We start from the raw sequence: 17,047 nt of genomic DNA, 5'->3' as shown, positions 1-17,047 counted from the left end.
AATCTATGTATGGCAACTGATCTGAGGTAAGCTACCAACTGGCGACCAAGTCCAAAAGCGCCATGGCCTCAGGGAGGGACAGATTATGCGCCATTCCTAATCAACCTAGGATTAGTATCAAAATTTTTGCAGTTTTATATGGGATACACTGAGCACCCTCGTCCTTCGCCAAAACTTCCATGCTCATTCAAGGTATTTTTGGGCAACAACAACCCCTCATTTGACTGGAGTTGGTCGTCATAATGTGGGCCTTCTGCAATATTAGGAACAAAGCTCTAACAGAGGGCATCTTTATTAGGCAACTGCTAACGTTTTTAAAAAAAAATGTCATTGTCTATTTGCGACCGTTGAGCAGGAGGAAGGACATGGAATACTTGGACTGCCTCATTTACGGCATGGGAGCGGGAGTGAAGGCGCTTTGAGCAGGAGCAACAGAGCAATCCTCCTAGCCGTGGGACATTTTTGCAACCCCGTCCCATTCCCACAAATTGTATCATTCGTTTTATCTTTTTCTTTCATGATATGTTTGTCCCGTTGTAAGCCAACATCTCAGACTAATTTGTTACCTCTGGTTTGTTAAGCGCTTTGTTTATAAAGTCGGCTTATAAGCTTTCTTTCTCTAAAAAGTTTTATCGCTTGTCAGCTTGTGTTAGTAGCAGTACACCTTGCGTAATACTCCCTCCGTCCGAAAATACTTCTCATCAAAATGGATAAAAAAAATGTATCTAGAATTAAAATACGTCTAGATACATCTTCTTTTATCCATTTTGATGACAAGTATTTCCGGACGGAGGGAGTATCTATACCTATTATTAAAGGGAATAGACATTCTTGGTTTGGTTCCACTTTGTTTCGTCCCGTTTTGAGTTTTTTTCTGAAAAGGTTACACACAACATTATTAGATACACATGACACGTATAGCCATGATCACGTACTAGAAAAAAAAAGTACTAGGCACGTCCCTACGTCCGGACTCTAAAGCACCTATAGCCATGTTCACGTATACATATACTAGGAAAAAAAAAGATGTACTAACCACATCCGGACTCTAAACGTAAAAGGGAAAGTACAAACGTATGTATATAAGGAATAGCAAACCGAAGACAATTCAAAAAAAAAAAGCGTAAGGCACATGATAACATTATATCTGTGCTACAATGGACGTCCTCTTGAATTGGCTGTTCACAAAGCCAACTATTTTGTAGTACAATACTCCCTTCGTTTCTAAATATAAGTTTTTTTTAGAGATTTTAACGCGGACCACATACGGATGTATATACACTTGTTTTAGAGTGTAGATTCACTCATTTTGCTCGATATGTGGTCCGTATTAAAATTTCTAAAGAGGACTTATATTTAGGACCGGAGGGAGTAGATGTGTAGCACATGTACCTCTACAACACAGAAGCGATCCTCCTAATTATCATGCAAGAATGCATTTAAGAAGTTGAATTTTGATTAAATCTAATCAGTCACCCAGGATAATATAACTCTCAATTTAGTAGTCTACTCTAGTGGCTTAGTGGTCGTTTATCATGATGTTCACAAATGTGTGGGTTGCAAGCATATAGACAAGGAGACGTCCTCGTTCAATGCACCAAATTCATGAGACTACCTTCCTTTCTTTCAACCTCTCGGCAAAATTATGTTTTTTTTTCTCGTATTGCAGTGCTCAAACGTAGTCGACTTTTCATCCTGGTGCGTCTGAAGAAGTGATATCTCTTCGTCGTTGGCGTCACCGCGTCCACAATAAAGTTTAAGCATCCCAAGTGTAACATCGCTTGGCACGCTGCTAGCATACCGCCCCTTTTGTTTCATTATATAGTGCACATATTTTTTTCATAAGTCAACTTCATAATCTTTTATCAATTTTATAAGAAACACATCTTCATTTTTTTTGTATTGCAGTTGTAGATTCAGAAACAATTTAAATAAAGATAAAATGTGAGTCAAGCCGACAATTTACAAAGAAAAAGTGAGCTTCCCTTACAAAGAAAAATATTGCTTGGCTGGTAATAACCATGCACTTGACACAATGAGGATATATACAAGAGAAAAGTCCACATTTCAACCCTCAACTAACCACGGCGTTTGATTGTCAACCCTCAACTCTAAAACTGGTCGGATTTCAACCCTGAACTTGTCACACTGTCCACTTTACCCCCCTTGACTCGGTTTGAGGCTAGTCAAGTGGTTTTGACCCGGTCAAAGCTGACTGGGCAGCCCAGTCAGCATGCCACGTGTAAATCTAAAAAATGGATGATTCTCTCAATCTATAAATCCATTAAAGTTGAAAATTTCCCAGGTATCTAAACATCATATGAGTGTTGTTGTGTAAAAATTTCAGAATTTTCTGGGCACTTTTTTTTCAGTTCAAAATTTTGACCGAATAGTGGCTGAATTTGAAAAATTGATGGTTCTCTCAATCTATAAATCCATTTAAGTTGAAAATTTCCCAGCTATCTAAACATCATATGAGTGTTGTTGTGTAAAAATTTCAGAATTTTCTGGGCACTTTTTTTTTCGGTTCAAAATTTTGACTGAATAGTGGCTGAATTTGAAAAATTGATGGTTCTCTCAATCTATAAATCCATTTAAGTTGAAAATTTCCCAGCTATCTGAACATCATATGAGTGTTGTTGTGTAAAAATTTCAGAATTTTCTGGGCACTTTTTTTTCGGTTCAAAATTTGGGCAGCATTTTGGTACCATTTGGTAGCATTTGGTCATCACACGGAAAAGATGATTGCAAACACACATAGATGTCTCAAATAGAAAACATAGATGTCTCACACACAATACATAGATGAGGTCTCACACACAACACATAGATGTCTCACACAATACATAATGCATTTCTGGCAAGCAGCGATGTTGCTAGCTGATTCATGATTGAAGTCCAAGCAGCCTTCGAAACCCCGCATACTTCTTTGTGTGCTTGACAACTCTGCTGCTAGCTCTAGCGCTAGAATTGCCGGTAGATACATTAACATTGACATTGGAGCTTCTTTGCACATTAATTGTATTTTCGGAGAAATTGTTGGACCTGCTGCTACTTCCAGTTGGCGCCCTTCTCTTTGGGTTAGGTGCAGCCACTTCCTCAGTGGCCTTCCGTTTGCTCTGCCTAGTGCTGCTCTGGCATGAAGGCTACAAGAAACATGGCAAATGTTAGTTATATATACATGATAGTGTAATCAGGTTTGCTCATGCATATTTCCTGGATAGTGTACCATATCTGGCCCTTGACTAGCACATGGTGCTTGGCTACTTGTTGCAGTTTGGCTTGTAGCAGGCTGTTTGGAAGCAGCTGATGGTGCTTTGCTTCTAGCAGGACCTTGGCCTTGCTTAGGAGTTGGTGTATTTGAACTCCCTGTGCCATTTCTTGCTTTGCATGATGTCCTGTTGTGCCCATGTAGCTTGCACATGCTGCATCTTATCTTTGTACCTCTCTTAGAAACCCTAGTGGCACACCTTGGCTTCTCTTGTTGCTCTCTGGTCCTTTGCTTTTTCTTCCTACCGGGCATCGTAATCTCCCCTGGTGGATTAGGTCTTGGCCTCTCAGACACAGGCCATGCAGGTCTGCCTTCCACAGGTTGAAGGCAAAAAGCATAAGTTTTCTTGAATGCTTCTATGCTATAGCACTTGTCAATGTAATCATCTATGTTGTTGGTTTTGAAAAAAATGCATGATATAGCATGAGGGCATGGAAGACCAGATAGTTGCCAATATCTACAACTACATGTCCACTCTTCTAGATTCACTTGGAACCTATGTTCTCTATGAGTCACCTCATATAAATCTTCACCATTCCAAACAGCATGACAATAGGCAGAGGCATTTATGCTTTTCTTCAGTTTTCTAAGTACCGTGGGACAAATGGTGCCGGTCCACTTGTCCGACTCGGTTCTTTGATATTCTATCCTAGCCATTATCTTCACCCTAATGGCTTCAAACATGCTGATTGCTGGCAAACAGCGAGGCTCCACGATCCACTTATTAAAAGACTCGCAAATGTTGCTGTCTACCGAGTCACAATTAGAGCCCAATCTGAACCAAGCCCTGCTCCAATGGTGTGGGTCAGTTTTCATCACATCCCTTGCCCCTTCAACAGTCTCTTGTGCTAACTTCGCTCTTGCAAGATTGAAAAGCATTGGAGAACTAGCTTTTGCACATGCCCAAAATAGCTTCTGCCATTCCTTCTCTCTGTAGGTCTTCCTCCAGTTTGCATACAAGTGCCTTGCGCAATTCCTATGCTTTGCTCTTGGTAGCCAATTTTCAACAGCCTTGAGAATACCCTACAAGCAACGGCAACATGAGTCAGAACATACAACATACAACACAATGTAATATGATAAAATGTGATTAAAAGAGAATTACTTTCTGCTGATCAGAAATAATAACATAGTCCGATCCATCTCCAAGTTTTAAGTCTGAGCACAACAGGCTAACAAACCAATCCCAGGTTTCATTGGTCTCTTTGTCTACAAGTGCCCACGCTATCGGATACATCTGATGGTTTGCATCTCTTCCAATTGCACTCAACACCTCTCCTCCTCTCCCCTTCAAGAAACATCCATCCAAACCTATGACTTTTCTGCATCTAGCCAGAAAACCTTTCTTACAAGCATCAAAACATATATAGAATTTGTCAAAGGTTGGAACTTCATTGTCAGGGTTTAGCTTCACTATGCAAGTAGAACCAGGATTGCTTCTAAGAAGCTCTAGCTGATAATCGAAGACTTGGCTATATTCACCCAATTTTGACTCTTGAATCCTTTTTGAGACAATTGCCTTAGCTCTCTTGATCTTCGATATGTGTACATTAGCAAACATCTCCTCCTGCACCGTGGCCTTCAAATTTTGGACTGACCAGTCAGTGTTTGACTTGATCAAATTCTCAAACTTGTTGGCTATTCTGGTGCATGTCACCAACTTGTTGTCTCTCCTCTTTGGGCATGTGTGCTCATCAATGAAAGAAGTAATCTGCCAGCTTTCAAACTTGCTAGTCTTCCTCGTTAAACAAACCCATTTGCAAGTTGGCCAAGTGCACTTTGCTCTCACCCTGTCACCCTCATCCTTAATGAATTTTATTTCCTTCCTCTTCCTAAGACCATAGTCCACTATTGCCTCTTTGAACTGTTTCTTTCCACTAAACTTCATTCCCAAACTGAATTTCTTCACCTCAGCCTGACTCGAATACTTTGGAAACTCGGACTCATGAACAACAAGCTGACCATCACTATCTTCATCATATGATTCATCATCTTCATAACTTGAGTCAGCTACTATCTTTTTTTTTGTCGGAGGTGCAATGGCCTTCTCTATAGCAGTGATGTCCTTGCCCTTGCCCTTGCTCTTGCTCTTGAAATCCTTGTACTTCTGCCTAATCTCCTCCACCTCATCATCGGATGTTGAGCAATCCGATAACACAAAGTCACTATCGGATGAAGAATCGGTACCATTGCCATCAACAGCATCACTTTGATTTGATTCCTCTTTACCACCAGCAGGTACTTCATCATCCCCAAAACTTTGCTTTGAATTCTCATCACCGCCCGCGGGTACTTCATCATCCCTATAACTTTGTTGTTCTGGCTCATTACTACTAATGTCCTCAACATATATGTCCACTACACCTCCATCTGTTTCATATGAGAGCATGTACTTCACGGAATTTTCATCAACTAATGCCATCAATCCATCAGACAATTGTTTTCCAGGATATAACCAATGCAGCATCATGATTACTCCTTGTCGAGCGACACTGTAATGCACTTTCAGATTTAGAATGAGAGTGCGTAAGGACAAACTGCGCCGCTCAACATGAGCAATTTCCTCGCTGCCTCCAACATATTCCAAATTTTGACCCTCACGCACAAATGCACCATTGAAATGGAATCGCACAACAAAGAAATCCAGAGGATCCATTCAATCTACAAGAGATGAGAAAACAGAATAAGAAATCATTACTACGGTTTCAGCAACAGAGAGAGGGGGAAAATCACTATTAACAAGGGGTGCAAGGGCAGGACCAGCAGCAGCAGCTAGCCCAAGCTAGCAGCTTGCCGGCGGTGGCAGCACCAACAACTCGCCCAAGCTAGCAGCAGCAGCTCGCCGGCGGCTAGGGTTAGCAGCAGCAACTAAAATCTAAGGGAAACAGAGGGAGGAAGGGAGGGAAGAGAGGGCAAACCTGCAGTGGAGGTGGAGGTGGTGGCCACGGCCGGCGGCGTTCCAGGCCGCGGTGGAGGTGGTGGCCGCGGGCGGCGGCGTCCCAGGCCGCGGTGGAGGTGGTGGCCGCGGGCGGCGGCGTCCCAGGCAGCGGTGGAGGTGCTGGCCCCGGGCGGTGGCGTCCCAGGCGGCGGTGGCGGCGCACCCGGTTACCGGTCGCCGGCGAGGAGGTCGTGGCTGCGGGCGACGGCGACCAACGCGGCGGCAGGTCGATTTGGATCTGGGTGAGACTGAACAAACGAGAGAGAGATGGGGATAAGGTTGGACCTGTGTGCGTGGCATGCTGACTGGGCTGCCCAGTCAGCTTTGACCGGGTCAAAACCACTTGACTAGCCTCAAACCGAGTCAAGGGGGGTAAAGTGGACAGTGTAACAAGTTCAGGGTTGAAATCCGACCGGTTTTAGAGTTGAGGGTTGACAATCAAACGCCGTGGTTAGTTAAGGGTTGAAATGTGGACTTTTCTCTATATACAATAATGCTATTTCAAGAGTGTCATGTAAGCTAAATACAGAAGTGGAGGAGACAGAAACATGAAGCCTTCTTTTAATTAAGAGATGATCTCTTAGCTGCAATATCCCTCACTACATATTTATATGTACTGTATCTTGTTATTAAAGATAACAATGAGATATAACCTCTAACATACTCCCTCCGTTCCACAATACATGCCTTCTATTTGTCAAAATATAGATGTATCTAGACATGTTTTAGTATATAGGTACATCCATTTTTGGACAAATGGAAGTCAAGTATTTTGGAACAGAGGGAGTATCATCTTTTATTGTCATCTCTAGATTACGTGGCGGACTTAAGATAACATATCTATGTGTGTCCTGAAAGCTATACCTCATCCTATCCATATTAATTATCGCTCAAACGAATGTATCTAGCACTAAAATATATCTAAATACATCGTTAAAAACCATTTAGATACACAGCAAAAATATAACTTGAAGGGAGTAGTTTTGACGTGCAGATGCGCCATCCATAACCCAACCCGGTAAGTGCCACGTGTGCCGTCATGCTAAGGAGAAGGGGGCCCCGATTTTGTCCATCACCAGGCGCCAGCTACTGGGCGCTGTCGGATGAACATGCCCGACTAAGCAGGCTCCATCCAACGAGTCCACTGAACCATTCACTAGCGAACCTGGATGGATCCCCGTCCAGGTGCGTCGTTCGGTCGGCCAGATTCATCCGATCGGCCGTCTGGGCTATATATTACAGCGACAGCTCCCCCGCCAGCCTCGACACCGTGACTGACTCGGCCGTACGGTATCGATTCCCGCCGGAAAAGGAATCAGCGGCGAGCGCCATCGACGGAAGCAAATCATTGGGTATCTAGCCAGCTCCTTTAAGAGAGAAAAAAAAGGAGTTATCTTGCTAGCTACTTCCAGGCGGAGGTCGAGATGGTTCAGGCCGGATTGGCTCAGCCGGCGCCGAGCCCGGCTGCGGCCGGGGCGGTGCACGTCGCGCTCAAGATCCCCTCCGGCGGCGGGCCGTATGCACGGGCCAAGCACTACCAGGTAAACTCTAGCCCCGATCGAGTTGCTTCCTGCTGCTATGTAAAAGCATGTACAGTATGCATTTTCTGGGCGATGGGAGATGTGCATGGTGGCCTGCGGACCTGAAGGGTCGAGTCTATCTCACCTGGAGAACACTTGATTAATTGGCTGTTATGGAATTGAAATGCAAGTTAGTTAGATTATCAAATTACTCGAACACACTAGTTGGTTAGATTTCATTCAATGTACCCCGTCTTAGTATACGATGGTGGCCACACTGCTTCGTTTAGCGTAGTTCAGAATCGTCACGCAAGAAGGTTTCTGCACCCATCATTTCATAGATAATACTCAGAGTAGCTCTTCCAGCATCTACCACAAGGTGGAGTGGCAAAGTATTTCAAGTAACAGTAGAACACCATAGTTTAATCCCCCGCAAAAAAAAAAGAACTCCATAGTTTAATATCCCCTTTGTCCAAAAAGGAAATAAAAAAAAACATTTCTATCTTTTTTTTCTTTTCTTATGAAAAGGCCAAAGGCCATATATCAAGTACAGTAGAATATACCCTTAAAAGGCACCCTTACACAAATAAAAGATACTTTTTCATTGTGCATCCATTGTCGCGTAGCCGTGAGCAAAGCTCGTTATCGTCTCTGGGCATCCGTCTTAGTAGAGCAAATTTGTTTAAACTCATGAGCTCGTAGAAGCACTGGCCTAGAAGTTGTTGATGTAGACCAAAAGATGCTGACGGCCACGATCTGCATAGCAAATTGCTGCACCGGAAAAGAAAACACCGGAGAGGGCCCGTAGAACACCACAGTTTCAGGTAGGCCATCGGGGACACAAATCTCACTCACTCCCCAACAAGGCCGAGATGGGCAACCTTCGTCGGTCGAAACTGGAGTTGGAGGATCAAGATGCACGACCATGTTGTCTGCTCCGTAGGGTAGTGCGACCGAGACAAACCTGCATGAGAAAAAACCAGACTAGGAGAACTAGATCATGGGACACACCATTCTCCAGACGCCTATCAGTGATACATGGAAGTACCACTTGAAACGAGGGCGAGATGTGGAGACCTTATTCCTTGCCGATGACGCTATATTGTCTCGCCATCCTGGATCGGACGTAAAACTTAACTTTATTTCTAACCCTACCACCACCGGACCGAAGCCCTAGGGTCACTAACTCCTCTCATCACCGGAGTGACAGATGGAGGGAGAGGACACCAGAAGTGGGTAGATCATCCACCGCCCCTGGTGGCCTAGGCCACAGGAGTGGGAGGAGAAGAAAACGATGCATACGTATAGAAGATGGTTCACACGTTGATTGTTACAAATAACATCATTTCTAAATGACCAAATAAACCAAACATAGATCAATGGACCCAATCATCCTCTTAAATCTGTGTAAACCAGTAGCTAGTCCTTGTATATACGAGAAACACTGCGCACTATGAGGCGGAGCAATGGATCCAACAAAAAGCAATGGCATGTACAACGATGTTATCTTAGAAGTGCCTCGTAGAATAAATATTAAGGTGGAGGCGAGAGAAACCATAAAAAAGGCATACCTTCTCTTAATTAAGAGATGAGTAAAAACATGTTCACCACATATTGGGATATCTAGTTATTAGAGAAAAGACTATGAAATAACTCGTTGTATAATAATTTATATCACCTTTTTTAAATTATATGACGAGATTTAAGATAAGATACCCTTTGTCTCATCAACCCCTGCACATGGTTTTCATAGGAAACACGAAGTACGACAACAAAGATGTTCTAGTACTCCTTCCGTAAGTGTCCTGGTTCGGAGGAAGTAACATTTAACTTTTTTTTGTGAAGAGTGGATTTTATTAACTCAAAATAAAGCATCAAGAGGATACAAACCGAATGAGCACACATCTGGCCTCTACATAGTTAGGATGCACACAGCCAACAACAACACACACAAAACCGACAAATAGCAAAGTCATAAAAGACCAAAGCTATGCGTAGACGTGGAAAAAAAAAACTAGTGACCAGTATCATCACTCTTCAAGCATGCGACTCTTTCATCAGATTATAAACTAACTACAAGGTTTCATGTAACAAGAAATAATTCCCTTCGTTCGTTTTTTTCCCGGAGCGGCTTCGTTCGGATTTAGAAGGCACATCTGTCTAAGTAAAAAAAGTTAAAAATCTATACTTATAACAAAATTCTATGACTGCAGGGTGTAACACTTGTACATGAGCTGAAAATGATGTAGATACAATGATACATCCTTTTAGATACATTCATATTTAGATAAATCTAAGATAACTAATTTGGAATGGAGGTAATATTTCTAATAAATTGGTTCATCAGCTTGTGGAGAAGGACTTGGACGTGTCGATCGCGTGGTTCTGGAAGGCGATCGAGACGGGGGACAAGGTGGACAGCGCGCTCAAGGACATGGCGGTGGTGATGAAGCAGCGCGGCTACCTGGACGACGCCGTGGACGCCATCCGGTCGCTGCGCCACCTCTGCCCGGGGAAGCAGTCGCAGGAGTCCCTGGACAACATCCTGCTCGACCTCTACAAGGCCAGCGGGCGCACCAAGGAGGAGATCGAGCTGCTCAAGCACAAGCTCCGGCGGATCTACCACGGCCAGGCCTTCCCCGCCGGCAAGGCCACCAAGCGCGCGCGCTCCCACGGCCGCAAGATCCACGTCTCCGTCCAGCAGGAGACGTCCCGGGTGCTGGGCAACCTCGCGTGGGCCTACATGCAGCAGCGCAACTTCATGGCGGCCGAGGCCGTGTACCGCAAGGCGCAGATGGTGGAGCCCGACGCCAACAAGGCCTGCAACCTCGCGCTGTGCCTCATGGAGCAAGGGCGGCTGGGGGACGCCGAGGGGGTGCTCGCCGATGTGGTCGCCGGCGCGTTCCGCGACGGGAGGGAGAGGGAGCACGGCGGCGGGAAGGTCGTGAGGAAGGCGGAGGAGCTGCTGGAGCGGATCAGGGCGGAGACTGGCGGCGGCGGCGAGAAGGAGGCCGGGGAGGAGGACGGCGCCGAGGCCGACGAGATGGCGGAGCTGCTGGACATGGTGGCCAGGCAGTGGGCCGCGCCGTACAGGAAGAGCCACCGGAGGCTGCCCGTGTTCGAGGAGATCACACCCTTCGGCAGGGAGCAGATGGCTTGCTAGCTTAGAGACCCATGAGAACTCAATAGAAGCTGTGAGTGTGCAGTAGCTTGATCAGAATAGTGTGAAACTCAACAGAAACTGTGTGTGTGTGCAGTAGCTTGATCTGAATAGCGTGAAGCGTACGTGTTCGTCACTGTGACACATGTTCTGTGTTGGTGCTCGTGTATGTAGATGTGTTGCATGTGCAGTGTACAAGATCTTTTTAGCAGTTTCATGTGTACAACAACTTTTGTGTGTATGTACTACAGTATAATACTACACCCTCTGTTCCCTAATATAAGACCTTTCAGTTTTTTCTTGATTCGTATGCAAGTAGACACATTATGTATGTTCACTTTTTTTTGAGCTAATATGTTCACTCATTTTCGTATGTATGTATGTAGTCAATTTTTTGAAATAGCTAAAAAGGTCTTATATTAGGGGAACAAAGGGAGTAATATACTACCCCTTGTAAATGTAAGCATGAATATTTTATTTCGGTAAATTATTCTGTTATCCCGACCGATCTGATTCCGTCACACGCGTATAGTGCCTCCCGCGACTTCATTCTCTCGTAACTCTCTCTGTCTCACAATGTAAAACAGTTTTGAAAGCTAACACAACACTTTTTTTTTCTTCTTTCTTGAAAAACGTCTTCTTTCTCCAACCATTCTCGTATGAGTTCCTCCTCACCATGGTTCCTCCCATGCATGGCCAGTGCCACTTATTGCGACCACCATGGACGGTGCTAGGCAGTGGCGAAGCTTCAAAGGAAAACCTGGGCGGGCCAACCCAAAGGAGAGAACTGCAGATGATGGGATGGCCGAGGCTCCAAAGCATGGTAAAGGAAGAAGTGTAAGAAACCTGGACGGGCCATGGCCCAGTTCTGCCCCAACTAAGCTCCGCCCCTGGTGCTAGGTGACTCTCCCTGGTCCTCTTTCCCGAATGCCTTCTTTCTCCGACCCCTCTTCTATGAGGGGTGATGAGTACCGAGGTTGGACTCATCAGATCTAGTGGTGCTCTGGCAAGCCGGATTTGTCACCGTCTTGAGCTCATGGTGAGATAAGGGAACCAAATAATGTGGACAGTGCAAGGTTAGTGATTTGCAATATTTCTAAGATGCATATGTTATTTGGACAAGTTACAAGGTCATGTACATTTTGCTGCAAACAACATGTTGCGATGATTCCGAGACCTGCTACAAAGGTTTTGATCATGTCACAAACTATTGTCATGTGCTACGAGTGTTGATTTACATGTTACATAGTTGTGGTTCTTCTCAGGGATATTGCAACAACCAATGGAGATTTATCGCATACACATAAAATAGTGCTACTTGCATGTGTTTCAAATGTTGTGATGCTTTCTTTACCCGATTTTGACATATTGCGAGTAAAATGCAGCGACAATGTTGCAAAATACAAAAAGATGACCATGGAGGTTTTATGCTGCAATGTTGGATGGCTCAAGATCATGATCTTAAGTCAGGTCAAACGACTTAGGACGAGCATGACTTGGATTCCTTACCACCCAATCGACCCATAGCATCGCCGATATTCTTTTGAACATACACCATATCGTGTACTCCCTCCGTCCGAAAAAGTTTGTCCCTCAAATGGATGTATCTAGTACCAAGTTAGTGCTAGATACATCCATTTGAGAAACAAGCTTGGGACAAGCTTTTTCGGACGGAGGGAGTACTATTCTGTCAAAAAAAAGAGCGCAAAAAAGCCATATAGATTATATTAGCTCAGAAATGACAAAAGATTTTTTAATCGAAAATTATATCTTGGAGTTAAAAAATCTAACTTTTTTTTACAAATACATATAGATGCTCCTTGGGCACCTGAAGATGTCTATGAAGAAATTATTTTATTTGTAGGTTGCACACAAAAACAAATGTGGATCTAGAATGGAGATACTATTTGCCACTCTGTATTATACAACCACCGTTTTTTAGCTCACAAACTGAAGCATTTATTAAGGAATTTTATAAATATGTAGAGCCCATCTACATGCAAACGTGGGTTAAATTTTCAAAAAATAAATAAATCTGAAACCTATAAATATGCCTTTTTAATTACTGTTGAAAATCCCAGACTCCATGGGGCCACCGCACTCCAGCGACAGTACACAGCCACCAAAGGTGGTGTCGACCTACGATTGCAGGGAATTGACAGTAATTTCCAGTTCAGTTTATGATGGACCGAGGAAATGTATGGACAAAGTTAAGATATTCTAAATTTCTAATACAGCCCCCTACAAAAAGGTAAGATGCTCTAAGCTAGTTCAAGAGCCATGATCACAGAAGCATGTTCAGGAAGATCAAACCTCTGTACGGAATTGCAGCAAAAGTACCTCATCTGGATTGCAACATTATACTAGTATTACAACAATGCAAAATAAATACTTGGGCATTGACTCTGTTATATATTGCGAGCCTTGGGACCTAGATATATATAACTAAATTAAAGAATGCGATCAGCGGAAACTATAATATCACTGACGGATTCTAGCACCACGACGCGGTTGATGGTGACGCACTCTCTATGTGGTTGTTTTCTCGGAAACAGCGCTCTCTACATATGTTGCAGCAGCATGCCCTTCAATTTCCCCCTTATTTCCTTTCCTGCGTTCTTCTCTTCGGCAATGCGACATCAAACTGAAGGCTATAGCAGTAGTTAAAACAGTGGGGTGAGATGAGCAGTGCACTCTCCAGTCACATCACCAGCATTTGAAGTCGCGGCAAACTGTCAAGATGATGCAGAGGATCAGCAAGACAATGATGCCAAAAGCGATGAGCTTTATCTTCATGTTCTCCCACCACATCTTCTGCCGTATCTTTGTTCCTTGCTTCTTGAAATCTTGTGCCTGCAGGCAGGCAAATATGACCAGATATGTCATGCACCGAGGATGGTGACAGAGGAAAGAAAAGATCGAATCGAGCTGAGTGTGAGTATATGATACCTGTGAGCGGAGATCCTCTGTCTTATCGACAAGCAGTTCGATTTTCTCACCACGATCTAGTACCTGGTGTACAGGTTGTAAGGAAAAAAGCAAACACGCCGAAGCTTCAGAAATGCGGCGATAGGGATCACTATCAGACTGAAAGTAGAATTGACATGCACCTTTTCGATGTTTTGCATCATCACTCCCTTCACCTCTGAAACCTGAGCCTTCACTTTTGCAAGCTTGTCAATTTCCTCAGGGTGCAGGTCACAGTACTTCATGTGTTCTTTAAGCTTAGGCCTGGAAAAAGACATCCACTGTAATAGTAACTCACACTGTTTATATTTATTTATTTCTGAACCATGTATTGTAATGATTCGGTATTCACATTCCCCATTATATGATAAGATGAGACTTGCTGAAATTTCGAAATATGTGTGCACAGATATCACGGGAAGTACCCAAATTCTCGTTTGAGGCTATTGGGACCAGCAGTTTTGGCTTTTCCTCCGCTGTATTTCTTGGCGAAATCCTCCTTAACCCTCTCAATGAAGCCGATTGGAAGTTGCCGACCAGCAGACTCGGTAGCAACAACACAATATGCTGAAAATCAAATGCACAGTCACATAAAAAACTGACTGAATCTGCTTGACTCGTACATAAGTGTCCTACACTCACAATTTTATCTCTACTATTGAACAACAAAGCCGAAACAGAACGCAGTGAGTTATCAACAGAAAGATATACTTCTAAAGTATCAGAATACGATACACGTCATTCTGAAAAACTGATGTATGAGAATTTGGTGAAATTTCAATTTCTTGTGTGCGATTCCAATATAAATGGCTTCAAAGGGAACCCCGTACATTATGTCAAGGAAAAAAAGTGTCTAAAATTGTTAATGACACGGCACTGAAAAAAAATTAACACACGGCAGTGACCACCCTACCCATCACAACATTATCATGATAACCATGTCCTCAACCAAAAACATGAAAACCACATTTATCAAATCAGGCAAAGCAAGCAAGTCAGGTATCACATTTTCCATCATCATGCTATCCATAATTACATAACAAGAGTGAAAATCCATTCGGATCAAAGTACTCTCTCCGTCCCACAATGTAAGACTGTTTTGCAAAAATGGGACGGAGGGGGTACCAAACAAGAAAAGGAGGTCTCCGGCATTTATTGCTTTCCGCGAAAGAAATGCCTTGATGGTTCCAAATTATGTAGAGGCACACTTAGATTTGCCTAGATCTTGACAAAGCCAGTTCACATAGTAAGCATCAAGCCAACAAAGTTGTATTGATTCTCCACCCCCAATTCACCATGTCCATGAGAAATGTGAACATTGCTGAAGACATGTAACCTATTAAACCGAGAAGGTCAGCAATCAAGCCAATGCCAGATGGCCGGAGCAACCAGCGACCGAGAACACGTGAACGCACGCACGAATAATACGACGGCGATCAACGCAGGCTACGACTGGATGGGAAGACGACGGATCAGGTGGGTGGGGGTGGAGGGCATTACTGAATCCATCGTGGATGTGGTAGTTGAAGGTGTGGCCGTCGCAGTTGTAGCTGAGCCGGTTGTTGTTGGGCGGGAGCTTCTGGAGGCACTGCGCGGCCACGGAGGCGAAGTTGCCGGAGGCCTCGGCGTGGTCGGCCAGCACCGTGGTGCCGCGCCCCACGAAGCTGTAGACCAGCTTCTTCGGAGGAGGCCCCATCTCTCCGGCCGCCGGCGCCTGGACGGGAGAGGGGAGGGGCGGAGGAGGAGGATCGGGGTGGCGAGTGGTGGGAGAGCGCGCGGAGACGGTGGGAGCGGGAGCGTTAGGAGATCGGAACGGGTGGCGGGGAATTGTGGTCGTCCTGCTACAGAAGCTAAATTTAGATCTTGTGGTGCGTTTGCTGGTTTTATCTATTTTGCAAAGCAAATATGCTGAGTTTCTTTAGACCATACACATCCGCAGCAAGCCTCCTTGTTGCAGATCATTTTCACTTTCTTAACTTTTTTACTTACTTTAGTACTTCGACGGCTTGACATTGGTGCTTGCATTTTTCTGGATTCATTTCAGGCCTTTATGTGATATGCGTCCAGTGGAAGAAGACGTTTTTATACAAAGGTGTCTGTGGTGACTTTATCAATCTCAAGATAATGTGATGGCTCAACTCTCGAAGGTACTCATATTGGTAGAATGTGCATTACCTATATTCATGAAGATGAATGTATGTGTGTATGTATGAGCGTCTGCTTTTGTACTGTGTTAAAAGAAAGCATGACTTTGAACCCGGCTTTCGTTGATATGAGCAAGTTGGATGATTTTGTCCATATGGTCTTCATAGCTCTGGTTTCATGTGGCAATGGTTGTGGAACCCTCTCCCCTCCTTCAAAATCACTCATAGAGTGTCACGAACAATTTGTTATAGGTACTTAAAATTCACTTGTAGAGTGTTGCAAATAATTTGTGGTAGCTACGTTGATAATGGAGAGGAAATGTCGTGAAATCAGCAATGCTACAGTTCTAAAAACAAGCTTAAAATCCAATTATATGTTGCCATAATGAAAAGCATGACAAAAGACAAATGCTGGAGGGAGGAGACTAAGAGGAAATCTTTAGAGAATGTATGGCGTTTGGGTATATTTAAAGCGGACCCTCAAATCGCACACAACCGTCTAGACTGCACTAAGGACGTGTTTAGCCATCAAACACATATCTCTATCGGTCCACCGAGCGGTTCAGATGTATATTTTTCAACAAATCCGAGACAAAGTGTGTGTGTGTGTGGGGGGGGGGGGGTGAGGGGGAGTCCAGTCAGCAGCCACGTAGGACTCTGACACCCCAAACCCCTCTCGGACCCCGCACCTCCATTGTCCCATTTTCTTTCCTCCAGTTTTCCCTCTTGCCTTCGTTGCCGCTCCACCACCCCGGCCGCCACGCCACACCCCTGCCGGAACTCGACGAGTCCGCCACCTCGAACAGTACACCCGGGCTCCACGCCGCTTCTCCTTCACCGCCGTTTCACGCCTTTCCTCCGATCGCCCCGCAGGTACCATCCGCTCTTACGATGCTCAACATGCTCGAAAACTGTTCGGTGAATTGCCCGAGCTAAATTTTCTTGTCACTTCTTCTTTGTAGCAATGGGTTTGGACATGTAGTACATATCCGAGCATTGTGTTGAGTCATCTGTCTCGTCTGACGAGGAGGACTACACGGATGAGAT

The 17,047-nt window shown here is 44.4% G+C and overlaps 2 protein-coding genes across 2 annotated transcripts; one reads left to right on the top strand and one right to left on the bottom strand.

Annotated features, from left to right (window-relative positions):
* The first annotated feature begins 7,396 nt into the window (after positions 1-7,396).
* LOC123093269 (protein SULFUR DEFICIENCY-INDUCED 2) lies at positions 7,397-11,185 on the top strand. The gene is made up of 2 exons (XM_044515188.1): positions 7,397-7,750; positions 10,077-11,185. The coding sequence occupies exons 1-2, from the start codon at positions 7,634-7,636 to the stop codon at positions 10,890-10,892; spliced, it is 933 nt and encodes a 310-aa protein (XP_044371123.1). The 5' UTR covers positions 7,397-7,633; the 3' UTR covers positions 10,893-11,185.
* Positions 11,186-13,190: 2,005 nt separating this feature from the next.
* On the bottom strand, positions 13,191-15,697 carry LOC123093268 (putative vesicle-associated membrane protein 726). Its single transcript, XM_044515186.1, has 5 exons — positions 15,357-15,697; positions 14,282-14,423; positions 14,000-14,120; positions 13,839-13,901; positions 13,191-13,742 (listed from the first exon to the last, which is right to left on the bottom strand). The coding sequence occupies exons 1-5, from the start codon at positions 15,550-15,552 to the stop codon at positions 13,596-13,598; spliced, it is 669 nt and encodes a 222-aa protein (XP_044371121.1). The 5' UTR covers positions 15,553-15,697; the 3' UTR covers positions 13,191-13,595.
* Positions 15,698-17,047: the final 1,350 nt, after the last annotated feature.

The sequence above is a fragment of the Triticum aestivum genome, chromosome 4B (assembly GCF_018294505.1).
Source record: "Triticum aestivum cultivar Chinese Spring chromosome 4B, IWGSC CS RefSeq v2.1, whole genome shotgun sequence".
NCBI classification, from domain to species: Eukaryota; Viridiplantae; Streptophyta; class Magnoliopsida; order Poales; family Poaceae; genus Triticum; species Triticum aestivum.
This window is presented reverse-complemented; position numbering and strand designations above follow the sequence as displayed.

Coding starts and splice junctions, on each gene's coding strand:
- LOC123093268 (XM_044515186.1), bottom strand. CDS start 15,552: ATGGGGCCTCCTCCGAAGAAGCTGGTCTACAGCTTCGTGGGGCGCGGC. Junction 14,424..15,356: donor CCACATCCACGATGGATTCA/GTAATGCCCTCC, acceptor TTTGATTTTCAG/CATATTGTGTTGTTGCTACC. Junction 14,121..14,281: donor AGCCTCAAACGAGAATTTGG/GTACTTCCCGTG, acceptor GTCTTTTTCCAG/GCCTAAGCTTAAAGAACACA.
- LOC123093269 (XM_044515188.1), top strand. CDS start 7,634: ATGGTTCAGGCCGGATTGGCTCAGCCGGCGCCGAGCCCGGCTGCGGCC. Junction 7,751..10,076: donor CACGGGCCAAGCACTACCAG/GTAAACTCTAGC, acceptor TTGGTTCATCAG/CTTGTGGAGAAGGACTTGGA.